The sequence below is a fragment of the Pelodiscus sinensis genome, chromosome 12 (genome assembly GCF_049634645.1).
Source record: "Pelodiscus sinensis isolate JC-2024 chromosome 12, ASM4963464v1, whole genome shotgun sequence".
In the NCBI taxonomy this organism is placed as follows: domain Eukaryota; kingdom Metazoa; phylum Chordata; order Testudines; family Trionychidae; genus Pelodiscus; species Pelodiscus sinensis.
Window position 1 is genome coordinate 38,673,013 of NC_134722.1, and position 19,968 is coordinate 38,692,980.

General features: G+C 47.0%; 1 protein-coding gene across 5 annotated transcripts in view; it reads left to right on the forward strand.

Moving 5' to 3' along the window:
* The window catches only part of PRMT7 (protein arginine methyltransferase 7), a 63,641-nt gene extending 60,437 nt beyond the window's left edge, over positions 1 to 3,204 (forward strand). For all 5 annotated transcript variants that reach the window (XM_075940339.1, XM_075940340.1, XM_006117569.4 and 2 more), the window contains 3 exons: positions 54 to 214; positions 1,322 to 1,418; positions 2,618 to 3,204. In XM_075940339.1, the coding sequence (XP_075796454.1) occupies positions 54 to 214; positions 1,322 to 1,418; positions 2,618 to 2,779 (420 nt within the window). In that variant the 3' untranslated portion in view covers positions 2,780 to 3,204. The remainder of the gene's footprint in view (positions 1 to 53; positions 215 to 1,321; positions 1,419 to 2,617) is intronic.
* The last annotated feature ends 16,764 nt before the right edge of the window (positions 3,205 to 19,968 follow it).

Consider the following 19,968-nt stretch of genomic DNA (forward strand, 5'->3'; position numbering starts at 1 on the left):
ACATGTCAAAAGCAAACTTGATTGTCTTTACCAGCCTTTTTCTCTTTCTTCAGAATTCTCTGAATTTTAGGGAGTCTAAGGAGGCAGAGCCTCACCCATTGTGGGAATATCCTTGCAAATCACTGTCTGACCCCCAAGAGGTTATGACATTTGACTTCAGACTGACTGTACCACAACAAATTCTCAGCACAGATGGCTCTGTAAATCTGTTAAGGTGAGAATTACTATAAAAATGAGTTCTTCTTTTGCTTTCACTCAAGTACTTTATTATTACAGTTAACTCTCTATGTGTAAATAGTATTAAAGGTGTTACCTGAAGTTGCAAAAGATACAAAACCTCAGAATTAGGCCTCACTGTAATCTCTTGCTGCCTTTTTTAACCTACCTCTGTGGGTAGTGATCTGTCAATTGTGTCACAAAGTAAAAGAGATTAGAACAAATTATAGGTACATTGTTTTTTAGGAAAGGGAATTGTATTTTTAAAATAGCACTTTTTATTAAGGAGGATATGAGCAAACAGGTATAAAGTATGTTATCACGAGTTAAATATTAACAGTTTGATTGAACTAATTTAATCAGGGAACATCCACACAGCAACATTAGTCCGTGTCTACACAGCAGGCAGTTATTTTGAAATAATGTCGAAATACTGTCAAGCTGGAGGACTTCTTACTCCAACTTTTGTAACCTTCATTGTATGAGGAGTAAGGGAAGTCGGAGGAAGAGTGCTGTTTTTGGAAGTAAGTGCTGTGTAGATGCTCCCAAGTTCAAAATAAGCTATTTCAAAATAAGCTACGCATAATTGATGTGGCTCAATTTGCATAGCTTATTTTGAGTTAAGCCCTGCTATGTAGACGCATGCTCAGCTCAAGATCTTGAGATTTACTTCCCCTTTCCAAATATAACCATCTAGTCTCTGGTTGGTCAGTTCTTTCTGAACCAGCACATAGTTTATCTTCCAAACTACATTCTTTGCTATATTTATCAATACTTATAAGTGCCTAGTTTACCTTTACTTAAATAATATATGCAACGTATTGTGAGATAATACCCCACACACAGAGAGAGAGTGAGAGAGTCATGGCCAGCTCCAATATAGTTTCTCTGCATTTTGTCAGATTTACAGGTCAGCAATTGAGTATACAGTTGATCAGCAATTTACAGGTCAACAATTGGCCATCCATGACTGAGCTATTCAGCTACTCAACTGATTGGGTGAATACCATACAACACAAATGTCATGTTCACAAAAAATAGAGTCATTGTTTTAAGTAAAGGTATAAAGTTATCAGAAAAGACTTATTTACCTGTTTCTTTCCAGGACTGGGAAGAGCCATGGAGCAGTTCTGTGGATGGAATATCATCTGACTGAGGATATCTCAGTCAGCACAGGACTTCTGCAGATTTCAGATGAAAAGGTTTTTTCTTAATTTCATTTAACTAGTTTTCTTTGAGAGGAAGGAAAGTGTTTATAAAATTACAATAGTGAAAAATCCACTGCTGCTGGATGCACAGTCTCATTTATCTCTTACTTGGTGCCCCTTTTTATTGGATTTAGGTGCTCACCTCACTTAATTATAATACTATGTAAGAACTATGCCAGTAGAATTGTCTATTTAAATGTGAAAAAAGTAGTTTGAAACAGAGAGGTCTGAACAAAATCCAAACACTCCTGTAGCTCTGGAGCTAAAATTCACAGCTCAACCTATCTGAGTTTGAAGTTAAGTTAATTTTGTTCTACCTAATTTTGTAAAAGCAAAGCAATTTAAGGGAAAAGATCATCCTATCTTACAACCCATTCTAAGTGGGCTGTGATCAAATAGTCTCTTATTTTTCACATTGCACTGTGCAGGACAAAAGGTTTCAGCTGGGGAAATGAATACTTTTAAATCAGAGTTGTTGACTCGAGTCCTATGACTTGAACTCGAGTCTGACTTAAGTCTCCTAGATGACTTGACTTGAGACTTGACTCGGGTTCATTGTTTGTGACTTGAGACTTGACTTGAGAGTTGCTAATTTTGTTAAATTGACTTGGTGAAAAAATTGTCTGAAAACACCGATATTGATGGCTTGTACAAAAGTGACTTGACACTTTTTAAATTAAGACTTGAGACTCGACTCGAAAGTGACTTTAGAGGCTTCACTTGACTTGGACTTGACAATGATGACTTGAAGACAACAGTGCTTTAAAATATTAAAAGATATACCTATCTCCTAGAACTGGAAGGGACCTTGAGAGGTCATCAAGTCCAGTCCCCTGCCCTCATGGCAGGACCAAGTACTATTCCTGACAGATTTGCCCAGATGGCCCCCTAAAGGATTGAACTCACAACTTTGGGTTTAGCAGGCTAATGCTCAAACCACTGAGCTATCCCTCCCCTCAAAAATCTGTGGCTCCTAAGCATGGTGGGTCTCGAACCCGCCACCCTCAATGAATGTCCTATCCCTTAAGCCACCCCACCAACCAGTATCTGTTGGGATGTATTCAATGGTGAAAGAATAGTTCATATTGATATGTGTGTTTGGACTAGAACTAGAACTGTTTTTCTTTTTTAAGAAAAATGTCTTTACTGCTCAGTGACTTGGAGTTATGAGCTTTTTTGCTTTTTTTCTATAGGGCAATTGCAAATGGAATCCGCACTGCAAACAAGCTGTCTTTTTCTTCAGTTTTGCTCTTGAACCAGAAAGTCTGACAGACCTCCCTAGTGCTATCACGTACAATATAAATTTTAACCCAAAGACAGGCGAGATTGCCATGAGTTTTAAACCATTATCATAAAGCACTATCTTTTCTTGACATTTTTCTAAGTTATAATAAATATATTGAGAGATGGTGAAGGTGTTTCCTTTCCTTCAGCAAATATTTTATTGTGATTAAGCTTTGTAATCTACCTCAAACATAACTGGTTTTGTTTTCAAAGGGCATAATTGGCAAAGAAGAGAGAAGCATCTGCTAAGTTTTGCCAGGTGGCATAATGCCGATCGGACTATACATCCATCTGTCATTGCCTGTTATAGCATGAGAACTGAAGTTCTTTAAGGTTATTTCAGGGATCTAGAGCAAATAATTTAAATCTTAAACATTAATTTAGCTTATTAAGGCGTGAACAGATTCAATACTGCTTTGACATTATTGGAAAATTAGTCAACCTGTTAATTAATCTAGTCCCTTGATAAGACAGTAAAGTTAATCTATTTACCGTACTCTTTTTTTATAGCATCTGTCTCTGTTTTATGTGGAAAATGGGATGTTTACTTCAGATTCTACCAGTAGAAATCCCATGATGGGATATGCGGGAATATTCATGAAGTAGTGCATTTAATATGGAAAGGGAAACCACTTAAAATACATAAGAGAACCTGTTCAGGTTATGACTAATGGAAAGAAAGTTGTCAATGATAAAGTACCTTATGACAACATTTAGAGTCAGCCAGTGTCCGCAGTCCATTCCGGCATTGCAGCTCTGAAGGGAGTGAGGACCCAGTAGTGGACTGAAAACTGCTGAAGACAGAAAACTAGAAGGGAGTAATGAGAATTTAGAAGATAAAGTGGAAGTGTCAAGTTGGCGGTGGTCATCTCTGTAAATAGAGATAAATTACCATTTAATCAGCAGCAGAGATAAAGCATGAAAGCTGTGTTACCAAACAAAAGAATTGCATTCAATCCTCACTCATAATGATCAGGTATGTAAGGGCCCATTTCTGACTATCTAGCCATTGTAGATATTAAACGGCATAAATTGCTGAGGAGTAGCATGTCTCTAGAACCATAACTCTTAGAGATGCGATTCCTATCACTGGTAGAAATAGTAGTAGTTGGTCGCATCAACATACTTAGATGACTAGCCAACACACAAGCCAGTTTTGTATACTAATATTAATGAGTCCGAAAAATAATACACTGCAAGTACATAACATAAAAGAACAGCTATACTGGGTCAGACCAAAGGTCCATCTAGCCTAGTATCCTGTCTCCTGACAGTGCCGTGCCAGATGCACCATAGGGAATGAACAGACAAGTAATCCTCAAGCGATCCATTCCCTGTCATTCATTCTCAGCTTCTTGCAGACAGAAACCAGAGATACCACCCTGCCCATCCTGGCTAAGAGCCATTGAGGGACCTATCCTTCATGAATTTATCTAGCTCTTTTTTTTTATACCTTCTTATAACGTACACTAGCTCGTAGCTGAGGTAACTCTGTATGCAAGAGTTGCCCCCGTTCCCTGTCAGCATCTCTGAAAAGTGACAGGAGCAACTCTACCTGGGAGTCCAGTAGAGATTGCAGGAGTCATCTTTTGAGATACATACTAGCACTTACCGTGGTACAACCAGGTTGCACACAGGAGGTGTAAAGAGCTACCTTCCTGAATGTAAGTTACACTGACCTAAGCGCTGGTGTGGACAGTACTGTCTGTGCTTGGGGAGGTGGAGCAATTATACCAATGGGAGAGCTCTTTCATGTTGACATGGAGCTTTTGCGCTAGCAGCACAGCAGCATAGTCACAGTGGAACAACTGCACTTCTCTAGTGATTCTAGTGTAGACAAGCCCTCTGTCTAGCATCGCTAGCGCCCTTTGGCACATATGCCACTGTTGGTGAGAATTTTACTTTTCTGCTTTATAGCTTTGTAATGACTGTTGCACTCAGAGGAAGCCTGGAATTATCCTAAATCTTGCAGAATATTGTGCATATTTTGGCCAGAATATTTTAAAAAATGCTTACCTTTTGTTGCTGTCAAGAGTAAGTCTCAGGTCCAACACTGGGTTCTCAAAGTACAAAAACATGCTGCACAGGTATCTATCAAACACAAGCAGTTTATTTTCTGACAGGAGAAGCGGCATCTTACATCCCTTCTGCAAGCCAGGAACCCCGTTTCGGCTATGGATGAAGTGGGAGATCATCTAGGCTTCCGAGGCGCCTAGCCCATTGGTGAGGTCCAAATTGCCATACTCTGGTGCAGCTTTAAATACAGTATCTCTACCTTGTTTGGCACTTCAGAAATTTCCAGGAGTTACTCATCTCTTGTTACAGTATGGCTCAGCTGTACTGCTTGTCCTTTGACTTTGTTTACACGATCAGTACATTTGGGTAAACAGGATTGTTGTGTTCCCGCCCTTATCTACAATTCATTCTTGCTACAATGGCATATGTTCATAGAGGCTTGCTTCTGGCTCATCAGTAGCAGAGAGGGGGATGTGGGGGAAAGGCAGGCCTCATCACTGCTGTACTTCAAATGTACAGAGTTCTTCCGCAATTAATCCCTACACCTTTAAATTCCTGAGATCATACTTAGGCTCCCAATAAGTAACCTGATATTTTTTTTAGCAGTGCAGGCTGACTAGCAGTTCCCACTGATAGCAGTTTATTGGCATTTTTCAAAATCACATCACTAAGATGCTTAACTTCAGGCCCTTACTTTTGAAAACTGGCCAGAGTATGTAGTTGAATCCGTTAGAGAGTTATTTCTAATTTCTTATACTATGTCAGGCCCAACAATCTTTTCAAAAGTACTGGTGGCTACAGTGAAATTTTTTACCCCAATTGGAAGAATTCCTCAGATGTCTGTCTTTACACTGCAAGCTTTCTGACCTCACATTTATACGAATACCTTGTAGAAACATATATTTGAATAGTTAAAGTGAGGTAGTAAAGTTTGCGGATGATACTAAACTGTTTAAGATAGTCAAGACAGCAGCCGACTGTGAAGAACTTCAAAAAGATCTCACCAAATTGATTGATTGGGCAGCAAAATGGCAAATGAAATTTAATGTGGGTAAGTGTAAAGTAATGCACATCGGGAAAAATAACCCCAACTATATGTACAGTATGATGGGGACTAATTTGGCTACGACAGATCAGGAAAGAGATCTTGGAGTTATCATGGATTGTTCTCTGAAAACTTCCACATAGTGTGCAACGGAGGTCAAAAAGGCAAATAGAATGTTAGAAATTATTAAGAAAGGGATAGAAAATAAGACCCAGAATATCTTCCTGCCCCTATATAAAACTATGGTACACCCACATCTTGAATACTGTGTAGAGATGTGGTCTCCTCACTCAAAACAGATATTTTGGCCTTAGAAAGGGTTCAGAAAAGGGCAACTAAAATGATTAGGGGTTTGGAATGGGTCCCATATGAAGAGAGGTTAAAGTGACTGGGACTTTTCAGTTTAGAAAAGAGGAGACTGAGGGGAGATATGATAGAGGTCTATAAAATCATGAGTGGTGCGGAGAGGGTGAATGGAGAAAAGTTATTTATTAGTTCCCATAATAGAAGAACTAGAGGACACCAAATGAAATTAATGGGTAGCAGGTTTAAAACTAATAAAAGAAAGTTCTTCTTCACACAGCGTGTAGTCAACCTGTGGAACTCCTTGCCAGAGGAGGCTGTGAAGGCTAGGACTATAACAGAGTTTAAAGAGAAGCTAGATAATTTCATGGAGGTTAGGTCCATAAAAGGCTATTAGCCAGGGATAGAAATGGTGTCCCTGGCCTCTGTTTGTCAGAGGCTGGAGAAGGACGGCAGGAGACAAATCGCTTGTCTTCGGTCCACCCCTTCTGGGGTACCTGGTGCTCGCCACTGTTGGCAGACAGGCTACTGGGCTATGTGGACCTTTGGTCTGACCCAGTACGGCCATTCTTATGTTCTTATCTTTAAGGCTGTCTAAAACCTTGGACTTGATTGTGGGAGTTTAATATGGATATAATGAACAGAATGCCACAGGGATTGATATTGGGGCCTATTCTCATCCACTAATATAAGCTGCAAGCAGGAATGTAGAAGGAAACTATAATGCTAATGATAAAAAAATTACAGGAAGCAAAGACAATGGTGAAGAAAAGGACTATGTGTATATGAGAGATGGACACCCTTCCTCCAAGCCAGGCGGCTGCTGGAGCTGAAGCCCAGACTGGCCTCAGGAGCAGCCGCAGCCACACCCACACCTGCAGAGCCGGGGTGCACACTAGCCCTGGCCCCAAGAACAGCCACACTGCAGCCTGAGCTCCAGCTCTGGCAACCGCCATGTGGCCCAGCGGAGCCATGTGGCGGGCCGCTGCCCCGTGAGCCGGAGCTGGAGCCGGGCCACTGGAGGGCTGCAAACCATGGCCTGGCAGCCCCCACCCTTCCAATGACATGTCAGGGGGGTGAGAGATACAAATCACAACCTGGCAGCCTCCCTATCTCCAAGAGATGCTGAAGGGGGGGGGGGGGATTCAGCAACCCCCACCCAACCCCAGGAGGCATGGGGGAAAGGAGGTGTCAACCACAGCTCATCATCCCGCCCCACACCAGGACACACAAGGGGAGGGCCAGAAACCATTACCCGCCAAAGGAGCTGCTGTGGGAATGTGGGGGGAGAAACCGCTGCCCACCCCCTTCCCTGGCGAAGATGCCAAAGGGGTCCACAAACTTCCCTTTTTGCTGCTGCAGGCAGCTCTGGTAACCCTCTGACCTCCCTGCCCTTAACCCTCCACCCCCTGCCCTGATTCCTACACCCGCTCTGCACTAAGACCCAGCACGTACCCAGTCCCCTTCTCTACATCCCCCATGTCCTGCCCTCAGTGCCCCCCACCTCCCAGCCCCCTGCTCTCGTTCCTGCATCCCCACCACCTGCCATGGGGCCTTAGCCACTGCCCTGACTCCTGCACCCACATTCCCTGCCCTAGCCCTCCCAAATCCTGCCATCACTCCCGCACGCCCACCCCCCGCCCTGAGCCTGCCCAGGCATCCCACCCCTTGCCCTGAGCCCCACATGCCCTGCCCCAACTCTGGTGCTTCCTCCGCTTTCTGCCCTGAGCCCTCACATGCCCAAACCCCTGCCCTGATTCCTGCATTCTTATACAGCTCTTGGCTGACCGCTTGTTCTGAATGTTGGTGTAGTTTTGCTCTTTGGTTTGAAAACGTTTCCGACTCCTGCTTCAGGGGGTGGGGGAAGGGAGATGTTATTTATAGGGATGTAAATATAACTTACAACAGTGAACTGGTTAAGTGACTAAAATTGCACCATTTAACTGGTTAACTGTTGGGCTGTCCTGCCCCAGCTGTGGTCCTGATGGGTCTGTGAGGCTGCTCTAGGCCAGCCTGCCCACTGGGGCTGGGGTTGGGCTCACTCGGGCATAGCCATGGCTGGGGTCCTGCCTGCCTACGACAGCTATTCTGGCATGGTAATGGCTAGGGTCCCACCTGCCTGCCATGTGGCCAGGGTCTGCCTTCCACAGTCATGGCCCCAGCTGGGGGTCCCATGTGGCCATGGCCAGAGTTATGCCTGCCCAACATGTATCTGGCTCTGCCTGCTGCCCCAACACACCTGAGGATCATCTGGCTGGCCCAAGATGGTAGGAAGTAGGTGACTGATGATTCTGAATTGTTTGGAGAAATTTATTTACAAGAGCTCTACAAAGCTTTAAAGAGAGTAGAGAAGTCAAGAGTAGCAATAGAAATTATTAGAATTAATTGATTTTTAAAGTGTAAAATAAGAATAAGAACTGAAGATTGACTTAAGTGACTCGTAGCAATATGGCAAAAATGAATGATTTAATGCTAGCTAGATGGGAGAAAAAAACCTTCTGGGGGGAGAGAGAAGAATGAGGGCAGATTAAGCAATAGGGAATAAGCTTTATACAAAGAAGTGGCTGCATTATTCTAGCTAGAGACAAATTACCCTTACCGGAAGTGGACTTCATTATTTTTTGTATAGTGGAGGCCAGGGACCTGTTGTGCTAGGCTCTATATAAACAATGACATAAAGTGACTTTATCTGCCCATTGGCTAAAATTTGAAAAAAATCTTTTTTGGGTTTTAATAGCTGAGTGGATCAAACTGTACAATAAAACCAGGGCTAGCTGTTGCCCTTCCAGTGGGAAAAGCGAAGATACACATAACTGTACTATAAACGTGAGCCATAGAAGATAACCAAAGGACCATGCACACAGAAGGAAAGACATTTAAAATTTTAAACTGCCCCTTGCACAATTATGTTGCTTCAGTTAAGGGAAAGATGGAGCACAGCAAATATCACAGCCTCTGTAGTACAAGGACATGGCAGACACATGCAGCAAGCTTTTCTGTGCTTGCTTCAGGCTGCAGTGATGGGGGCCAACACCACTACTCTGCAGCAGACTCCAAAGTATTTAGACAAGCTCTGATGCACTCACAATTAGGGACTTGGCAGATCTGCAAGGGACCCTTCTGTTGGTAGTAGGTGCTCTGAGTCTGGTGCATAAATTTGAGGGACAATTTGACTTTCTGATATGCAACACATATCAAGCACATATCATGCTTACTGTGTAGCGAATGTAATCATTCTGATATCTGAGCATCTAAATGATTTGGTGGAAAATAAATGCTTTCTGATGCAATGTGTTCATGTCCCACCATTGTAGGACCCTTCCAGGTGGAATTGTAATACTGTACTATTTGTAATTGCGTGAATAACCACCTATATGAAAAGACTATCCCATTGTATATACATCTTTCTGAAAAAAAAATCTTTATACTAGACTATGAGGCATGCTGAGAAATAAGCCACTTTATTAGGAAAGCACACTTTACCCATTAGCAATGCTAAAACTCCCATTTATTTACAGATCTGTCACCAGTAATGCAGTGATGCTATGTCTTAGCTAAAGCTTCTTTGGGGAGCTGGGATCCAAATGAGATCATTGCTTTATAATGACTATAGTCAACCACGCCACAATAGGAAGCAGGCTGGATCCTAACTCAAGACATGCCCAGGCTTGCAGGCTTTCACAGTAGAAAGCCCAAGGACAGAATTATAACTAACATGTTTATATACTGGGGGCACAATATGACTGCGTCTAGACTGGCAGCTGCTTTTGCGCAAAAACTTGCCGGCTGCCTACACTAGACGCTTGATTTTGCGCAAAAGCACTGACATTCTACTGTCTGAAATCAGTGCTTCTTGCGCAAATGCTTTGACATTCCCGTTCGGGCAAAAGCCCTTTTCCAGAAATGTTTTTGCGCAAAAGGGCCAGTGTAGACAGCTAAAAACTGTTTTGCGCAAAAAAGCCCTGATGGCGATTGGGGCTTTCTTGCACAAAACCACGTCTAGATTGGAATGGACGCTTTTTTCCCCCAATTCTTATGTAGGAAGAGGTTTTTCCAAAATTTGGCCTGTCTAGACTGGACCAAATGCTAGAAAAACCCCTTCTTTTGGAAGCCCCCTTATTCCTCGTGGAACGAGGAATATAGGGGTTACCAAAAGAGCATGTTTGCTCTTCCACTAAAAAAAGCAGCAGAACAAATGCATCCCTGGATGCGGAAGAGTTTTTCCAGGATATCTCTGGAATCCTGGAAAAACTCCTGCAGTCTAGCTGTACCCTCAGTGGATTGCGACAGGACATGTGGGCTCTGGGGTGGAAATGAGGGATTTGGGTGTGGGAAGGGGTGAGAGGTGCAAGCTCTGGGAGGAAATCTGGATGCAGGAAGAGGTGGGGAAGGGGATGCTGGCTTGGGGAGGGGGCTCCAGGCTGGGGAATGTTGGGGTCAGATGGAGGGTTGTGGTACTAAGCAAGCCACGGGCTCGTGGCTGTGAGGGTGCAGGAATTTGGGTTATGAGAGGGGCTCAGGGCAGGGGTTTCAGAGCCTGATATGCTCAGATCTAAGGTCTGGGGGCGTGGTGCAGGAGTGTTATAATGCTGTGGCCAGATGGGGCTTGGCCCCAACTGGAGTGTTTTTGGCCAGGCTTCATTTTTAAATAAAATACTATGTTAAACACAAAAAGTTTCTGCATTGTCTTTATTTATGAGAAGGGCAGGGAACCTGTTTTAAGTCAGGGGGTCACTGATGATCCACAGAAAATTCAGTTGGAGCCACATAAGGGAGATGCAAAAAAAAACCTCCTCCAACCCCCCAAGCCCCACTAATGTGGCCTCAACTGTGCTAGTGGGAGAAGGGGACATGGTACTGGGGAAGGGTGCTGGTGGATTCTGCAGCAGGGGACAGGGTGTCAGTGAGGAACAGGAGAGATGGGACAGAGTGCTGGGGGGAGGGGATAGGGTTCTGCAGCAGGGGACAGGGTGCCAGTGGGGGCAGGGAGTCCCCTCTCCCGCAGCACAGGGAAACCCCCGCGTGCGCCTCCTCTGGAGCAGACTTCCCCCTCCTGCGGCAGAGGGAAGCCCCTGCGCGTGCCTCCTCTGGGCACTCCTTCCAGGCAAGTTCCCGGCACGACAAAAAGTTAGGGAGGGGAACAGCCAGCGCGATTCCGGAACATCTGGAAGTGGCGCAAAGCTGCAGGACTTCGGTCCACCCTGCGGAAAGCTGGCATGACCTCCATTTTCACTGGAGGTAGGTAGTGGGGCTTCTCAGGGGTAGGGGTAAAATGGAGGGACTCGAACGCCTCACGATTGACTGGTTGAGGCTTCATGATCGACCAGTCGATCGCGATTGACTGTTTGGTGACCACGGCCTTAAGCTGAGCGTCGCACGGTCTTCACAGTGGGAAATCAATAGGAGCCAATACTCCCGTTGGATTCCCTTCTTCCTCATAACTGGAGGAGTACCTATACTGACTGGAGATGCCCTCAGCATTTGATTTAGCTAAATCGAATGCCAGAACATCGATCTCCAGCATGTAAGTATAGACATAGCCTGTTTTAAACTTTTTGTTTCAGGATGAAAATAATCTGCTCTGAAATCACGTTTTCTTTTTTTCAGTCTCCACATGTAAGCTTTATTGGGATCATTTCCATGTGTAGTAACTGTACTGGTGGTGGACACCCTGCGACCTGAGGGTTCCATCTGACCTATGAGACATTGGCTGTGCCTACATTGGCACTCCTTTCCGGAAAAGGGATGCTAATGAGACCAGTCGGAATTGCAAATGCCGCAGGGGATTTAAATATTCCCCACAGCATTTGCATGAACATGGCTGCCGCTTTTTTCCGGCTCAGGGTTTTGCCGGAGAAAAGCGCCAGTCTAGACGGGATCTTGCGGAAAATAAGTCCTTTTCTGGAAGATCCCTTATTCCTACTTTCAAGTTTCAAGTAGGAATAAAGGATCTTCCAGAAAAGGGCTTATTTTCCGCAAGATCCCGTCTAGACTGGCGCTTTTCTCCAGCAAAACCCCGAGCTGGAAAAAAGCGGCAGCCATGTTCATGCAAATGCCGCGGGGGATATTTAAATCCCCCATGGCATTTGCAATTCCATCTGGTCTCATTAGCATCCCTTTTCCGGAAAGGGGTGCCAATGTAGACACAGCCACCGTGTTTACAGTTGCCCATGCGCAAAGTTGCCAGACTCCACTGGTTTCTGTCACATCGTTTTTTCCCTACCGGTATTACTAAAGTGACATGCACACGAAACAAGGCCACGTGAAAGGAGGTGTGCACTGATGGCACACAGCATTGACTGTGAGAGCCATGCGCTTCCTCATTATCCAATCAAAGCACTGCTATGGTTCAGTTGCCATATCCTGCAAATTGTAGGTATGAAAGGGTGTTTACTAAAACTACCCTATCCCAGGAGATCATCTTGATTATGACAATCTTGTGGCCACTGAGATCAAGGAGGGCCACTCATGGGGCCCACTTACTGGCCTAGATTGCTCATGGCGGATGTACACTCATTAGAGCAGCTAATACAGTCTAGAGCCACTAGAGGGTGCTGAAAACTCACTTTCTAACTCATTATGGAGGTTTTGATATATATAAATATATTTTTAATATGTTCTAGCTTTACCTCTCTCCTCGGAAAAGTATGTAATTGGGCAGATTTCTACAAGGCACCTGGCTGGCTTGTGTGTATGTAGGGTATTTGATGCTAAATTAGATGCATCTGCCCTGTATGGACTTATGGATAGAGAACTGACAAGCAACATAAAAAAGCTTGCATCAAATGTGAAGAATGACAAATATCCCATTACAGTGAGTGGTCAGAGTGTATTTGAGTCCTTTATAGCAGTGCTTCTCAGCCAGGGGTCGGGTGGGGATGGACAGGCAGGGTCAGTGTTAGATTTGCTAAGGCCCAGGGCAGAAAGCCAAAGCTCCACCACATCAGACTGAAATCTAAGCTCTGAGTCCCACCACCTCAGGCTGAAGCCAAAATCTGAGCAATGTGGCTTGGCGGGGCCCCTAGAACTTGCCTTGCTTAATGCCCCTTTGTGCTAGCCATGGCTTTTATAATCAGAAAACCAGTTGCGGCAGAGGCATCATATGTTCCAAGGTGGTGAGGAGGGGAGCTGAAAGTACATTGCACATGCTAGTGAATTAAGGCTCTGCCCCAAGAGAGAGGCCGGCGTTATCCACTTTCTCAATTTGGCAAGCTAATGGTGCTCTGAGAAAGTGCTGTGCTTCACTGGCACAGAGCTCATTGCAGGATCGGGGCCATGTACCTCTCTGGCAGAGTCAGGAGTAAAACTTATGCCCTGACTTGCACTTGCTCTGCTTTAGTCATTTCATACATTGCAGCATTATGAAGTTTTACAGTGAGATGCAGCTGCAAGGCTTGAAAGCAGCAAACCATTGGTGTGTCCCTCACATCTTCCATAATTAAAATATGGCAAGAAAAATCTGGAGAAAACGAGAATTTAACAACAGGGCTTGGGTTTTGACTCGGTGGCAAAAAACGAGCTGCCTATTCACCACTAAGTTGCAGCTTTAGGGTCTCCATGGCTAATAATGATTATCATTACCCTCCTGGCTGCAATGTTTTAGGCCCAGATTCTGCAGCCCACTCTTTGTGGGCAGACCTGGCACCCATGTGGATTCAGTTAGAGCAACAGGGCCTTGTTTTGCAATTAATCCCAACTCCAAAGCATAGGGGAGCCCCCCCCCCGACTTTGTTGGGTTGGGTTTCACATAAGCAGGACTGTCTGTATTAGGGGTGATAACAGGGAACAGATTAGTCGAGTAACTGCATGAATTCTTATTGGTTACAGGCAGTCCCCGACTTACGCGGATCCGACTTATGTCGGATCCGCACTTATGAACGGGGCTTTTTCTCGCCCCGGAGCTCGCGGGCGGCAGGACCGCCCAGAGCGCAGCGGTCCCGCCACCGCGTCCTCCGGGGCGAGAAAAGCTGCTCCGGGTCTCCCTGGTGTGCTGGGGGGGACTCCCCAGCACAGCAGGGAGACCCGAGCAAAGCCACACAGGGGGCGGGACCCCGCCGCCCGTGCGGCTTTGCTCCGGGTCTCCCTGGTCTGCTGGGGGGAGGGGGCGCACTAGCTGCCGGGACCTACCCGGCAGCGCCCCAGCTGTTCTGTCCCAGGCTCCAGATTCAGCTGCTGTTGAAACTGATCAGTGGCTGATTCCAGGAAGCTGGGGGCAGAGCAACTCTGCCTCGGGCTTACTGTAGTCAGCCCCTGGTCAGTTTCAGCAGCAGCGGCTGAATCTGGAGCCAGTTGCGCGTTACGTACAAATTCAACTTAAGAACAAACCTGTAGTCCCTATCTTGTACGTAACCCGGGGACTGCCTGTACTTGACTATTCGAGAGTCCCCAGGGGCGGGGCAGGCAGCCAGTGCAGTCCATCCCCATTCCCGGGGAGCTCCCTGCCACCTTGTACTGCTGCCCCTGTATCAGAGGCAGGAGCGCGAGGTGCCAGGCAGGAGCCGGTCTGTGAGGGGAGCCAGTTTAAAAACCAGCTCCCCTCGCAGCCTGGCTATCTGCTGGGCTGCTGCCTCTGATACAGCAGGGTGACAGCAGCCCGTGTCTGCAGCGGGTCCGAGCTTCCCACAGACAGAGGCTGCCACTGCTCGGGCCACTCGTGAACGGGTGCTGCTGCCGTGAAGCCGCCTCTGCCCACAGCAGGCACAGGCTGCTCTGTGGTGATTCTGGGCCCGCTGCAGGCAGAGGCTGTTTCACAGCAGCCTCCCTGCCCCCCAGTGCTGCTTAGGGCAGCAGAAGTGGGGAGGGTACAGGTGGCACTGTGGAGCCAGTGATGGGGGGTGGCTAGTAAGCTGGCTCCCCCCCAACACCAGCTCCTACTTCCACCACCACCCGTTGCTGCCTCTGATACAGAGGTCACAAGGGAGAGATTCGAGATTAACTAATAAGCCTAAACGTACTGGTTAATCGTATACTCGATTTCTCGTTTCCATCCCTAGTCTGTGTGCAGCATTGCAACAACAGCCTGATTAGTGTATGTATTAAGGACGCCTTGTGCTCATTTTTGCCTAGCATACCTGCTATGGCTGGAATTTGAACAAGCATTCACCACACAGTACTGAAGCCTACAAGAGGCCATCCACACAGGCTTAGGTCCCAGCAAAAAAAGTCACAAAAGCCCTTGGGGCCCATAAGGGAGGGGAGATTTAAACTGTCTTTGTAAGTGCACTAGGAAATGCTGCACCAAGATCCTCCTGCCTTCCCTCTTCTCCTGTGTGGAGGAGCGTTTAAAGCGGTTGTTCCACCGTGGAAGGTGTGAACCATGTATCATTCTCCCCCTGCCTGCCAAGCACAGCGTGACGCCTACCGAGCGAATGATTCTGAAGTTCTTTGATACTCTGGGATGAAAGCAGCAACAGAAGTGTCCAGTATTATTTGTCATTACAGCCCCAGGGAATCTCCAACCTAGAAACTGAGAGAGAGGCACTGAACTGAGCTTTTGCATAGAGTACACAAGCTGCCAGGCCAGAGGGAGAGGCAGGAGCGATTCCTAACAGGCTGTCTTCCTAAAATAGTCCTCTCCAAGCAATGGTGATTGCAAAATGCTGGTGCCTTATTTTAATACCCTACAGAAAGGCTAGATAAAAACCTAAATACCTAGCAGGACTGGGAGGGAAACTGATACTTAAGGTGACAGCCTATAACTTTAACAGAGTTTTACTACAACACACAGGCTACGTCTAGACTGGCATGATTTTCCGCAAATGCTTTTAACTGAAAAGTTTTTCCGTTAAAAGCATTTGCAGAAAAGAGCGTCTAGATTGGCACGGACACTTTTCCACAAAAGCACTTTTTGCGGAAAAGCGTCCGTGCCAATCTAGACATGCTTTTGCGCAGGTAAGCCCCAATTGCCATTTTTGCGATCAGGGCTTTTTTGCGCAAAACAATACCGCGTTGTCTACACTGCCCCTCTTGTGCAAAAAGCATTTGCGCAAGAGGGCTTTTGCCCGAATGGGAGCAGCATAGTATTTCTGCAAGTACTCTGACAATCTTACATGAGATCGTCAGTGTTCTTGCGGAAATTCAAGCGGCCAGTGTAGACAGCTGCTTTTGCGGAAAAACTTGCCAGTCTAGACGCAGCCACACTTTACACCTCTTCTGTGGAGCCGCCAGCTGCCACTGCGGCCCTAGGCAAGGTGGGAGTTTGCAGAAGGGGCATGTCCAAGGCAGCTGGCTCCTGCCTTGAGCCCTCTCCAGCTGGCAGTGTAGTGCTCCAGCAGTAAGTTAAAGGGCCTGAGGCAGCATTGTCAGCTGGAGTCCCGGGTCCCTTTGAAACCCCAGGCGCTGGGACGATGGCTCCCTTTGCCCGCCCCTGTCAGGGGGCCTGCATCTCTTACACTGGCAGCACTGATTTCCCCTTGCATTAAAATAAGCACGTCAGCTCTAATTACAACCCAGAAAAGCACTGCCTCCTTCACTTGCCAGCCAACAGCTGAACTCAGACCCCGGGTGTTTTACCTGCATTGTTAAGTCACTCCTCTCCTGATCCTATTTAACATAATTTTTCCACTGGCATCCATGGCAGCCAAGCTGAGTCCTAAAGGACTTGTGGTGGGGGATTGTCTCTGCAGTGAGCCAGCCATGCAGCCTGGCTTGTTTTCCTTCATTGGCTGTGCCTTCCCTGCGCACTCAGGGCTTAGCATAGGCCACCATTTTGACTCTCTCTCTGTGGCAGGATTGCTAGGTGCAGGCTCTTAGAGCCAGCATCTGCACCCTCCTGAAGGGACAGCGGTGGGTGGCTGGGTGAGCAGAGGCCTCCTGGGGGCCCTGTAGTCTCAAAGCTGGCCAGGCTTTGAGCGGGGCAGAGAGGGAAGGGAACAGCAGACAGCTTTCCCCCCACAGACACCCCCAGGTAGCCTGAAGGACAGCCTATCTGTGTGAGGACAAATAGGCAAGTAGCTTGCTGGAGGCTGTTACACAGTGAGCTAAAAAACAACAAGTGGTCCTACAGCATCTTAAAGACTAACAAATATAGATAGTATCATGTACGTTTGTGGGCACAACCCACTTCTTCAAATGACAGCTCGCCTCTGAGGTGTTGCAGGACCGCTCCTTGTTTTACATTTTTCTTTACGGTACAGACTAACACGGTTACCCCGCTGAGATTTTTATACACTCAGCTAGTCCAGCTAATGCTTCAGATTCTGACCCAGTAGCAGTTCCCTTCCCAGGCGGGCTGGTGAGGGGCAAGCTGACGTTCACATGATGAACTCTGTAAATCTATCAACAGGAGGGAAGCACTTATCTCATTGTATTCCTCTTTGGATTCATAACCTTGGGCATGCACAGAGCATGCTCTGTGGGGCTGCTGGGAACAGCCTATGTCAACAGCAGCAAAAGTCATGTAGAATCATAGAGCTGGAAGACACCTCAGGAAGTCATCAAGTCCAGCCCCCGGCCCAGCGCAGGACCAATCCCAACTAAATCAACCCAGCCAGGGATTTGTCAAGCCGAGATTTAAAAACCTTTAGGGATGGAGATTCCACCACCTCCCTAGGTAACCCATTGTAGTGCTTCTCCCTCCTAGTGAAATAGTTTTTCTTCATATCCAACCTAGACCTCCCCCACTGCAATTTGAGACCATTGCTCCTTGTTCTGTCACTACTGAGAACAACCTCTCTCCAGCCTCTTTGGAACCTCCCTTCAGGAAGTTGACAGCTGCTATCAAATCCCCCCTCACTCTTCTCTTCTGCAGACGAAACAAACCCAAATCCCACAGTCTCACCTCATAGATCATGGGCTCCAGCCCCCTAATCATTTTGGTCACCCTCCGCTGGACCCTCTCCAATGTGTCCACATCCTTTCTATAGTGGGGGGCCCAGAACTGGACACAGTACTCCGTGTGGTCTCACCAGAGCTGAATAAAGGGGAATAATCACTTCTCTGGATCTGTTGGCAATGCTCCTTTTAATGCAACTTAATATGCCATTAGCCTACTTGGCTACAAGGGCACACTGTTGACTCATATCCAGCTTCTCATCCACTGTAACCCCCAGGTCCTTTTCTGCAGAACTGCTACTTAGGCAGTTGGTCCCCAGCCTGTAGCAATGCTTGGGATTCTTCCGCCCAAGTGCAGGACTCTGCACTTGTCCTTGCTGAACCTCATCAGATTTCCTGTGGCCCAATCCTCCAATTTGTCTAAGTCACTCTGGACCTTGTCTCTGCCCTCAAGTGTATCTACCTTTCCTCCTAGCTTAGTGTCATCAGTAAACTTGCTGAGGGTGCAATCCATCCCCTCATCCAGATCATTAATAAAGATATTGAACAAAACCAGTCCTAGAACCAAACCTTGGGGCACTCCGCTAGAAACCGACCGCCAACCTGACATCGAGCCATTGATCACTACCCATTGGGCCTGACAGTCTAGCCAGCTTTCTATCCATCTTACAGTCCATTTATCCAATCCATGCTCCCTTAATTTGCTGGCAAGAATATTGTGGAAGACCGTATCAAAAGTTTTGCTAAAGTCAAGGTATATCACATCTACTGACGTTCCCATATCCACAGAGCCAGTTACCGCATCATAGAAGCTAATCAGATTAGTCAAGCACGACTTGCCCTTTGTGACTCCATATTGACTATTCCCGATCACTATCCCCTCTTCCAAGTGCTTCAAAATGGATTCCCTGAGGATCCCCCTTCATGATTTTTCTGGGGACTGAGGTAAAGCTGACTGGTCTGTAGTTCCCTGGATTGGCCGTCTTCCCTTCTTTAAAGATGGGCACTACAGTTGCCTTGTTCCAATCATCTGGAATTTCTCCCGAGCTCCACGAGTTTTCAAAGAGGGAGGGAAGCAGCATATTCCATCCCCCAGGGGCTCGTGCAGTGACCCAGGAGAGCGCCGTGGCCTGTTGGGCGCCAAAGGCTCTGCAATGAGATTAGCCAACTCCCTCAGTATCCTCAGATGTATTAAATCCGGGCCCATGGATTTGTGTATGTTTAGCTTTTCTAAATAATTCCTAACTTGTTCTTTCCCCATCAAGGACTGCCCACCTCCGTCCCATACTGCGGTGCCTAGTGCATTTGTCGGGGAGCTGAACTTGTCCGTGAATACAGAGGCAAAGTAAGTATTGAGTACGTCAGCTTTCCCCACATCATCTGTCACTAGGTTATCTCCCTCAACCACTAAGGGCCCCACACCCCCTCTGATCACTCTCTTATTGCTAACATGCCTGTAGAAACCTTTCTTGTTATCCTTCACATTCTTTGCCAGTTGCAATTCCAATTGCACGTTCGCCTTCCTGATCACTCTCCTGCATTCTCAAGCTATATGTTCATACGCTTCCCTCGTCATCAGTCCAAGTTCTCACTCGCTTTCCTCCAGTTCGAAGGGACAGGGGCCCACTGCCTGGCTTGCCCTCACGGGCGTCTTTGGCGACTGGAGGGCACATCAGGAAAGCGGGAGGAGGGGTTCCCATGGCTGGGGCCAGAGGCAGTGCTAGTTCCCTGCGACAGAGCAGAGGGGGTGCCAGAAGTCTCAGCTCTGCCTGGTGCTTTGAGTCTCCTTTCCCTGGCTGTGTTGCATGGCAGCGTGTCTGTCCCGGCTCAGCACGAGTAAGTGCAGCCCCCGGCCCAACAGGCCACGGCGCTCTCCTGGGTCACTGCACGAGCCCCTGGGGGATGGAATATGCTGCTTCCCTCCTTCGTTGTCCCCGTCTTACACCTTCGCTCTGGCTGCAGTGGGGTCTTGTTCGGCTCTCCCCCTCTCCCGTCTGCCGAAGTGCGACCTCATTGTGCCCCCGACGCGAGGGCAGTGGGCACCAGCCAGTAGATCTTGGAGCCCCTGCCGGGTGCTCCTGACTGCTCTGATCAGCAGGCTTATCAAGCGCAGCACTTTAGCTT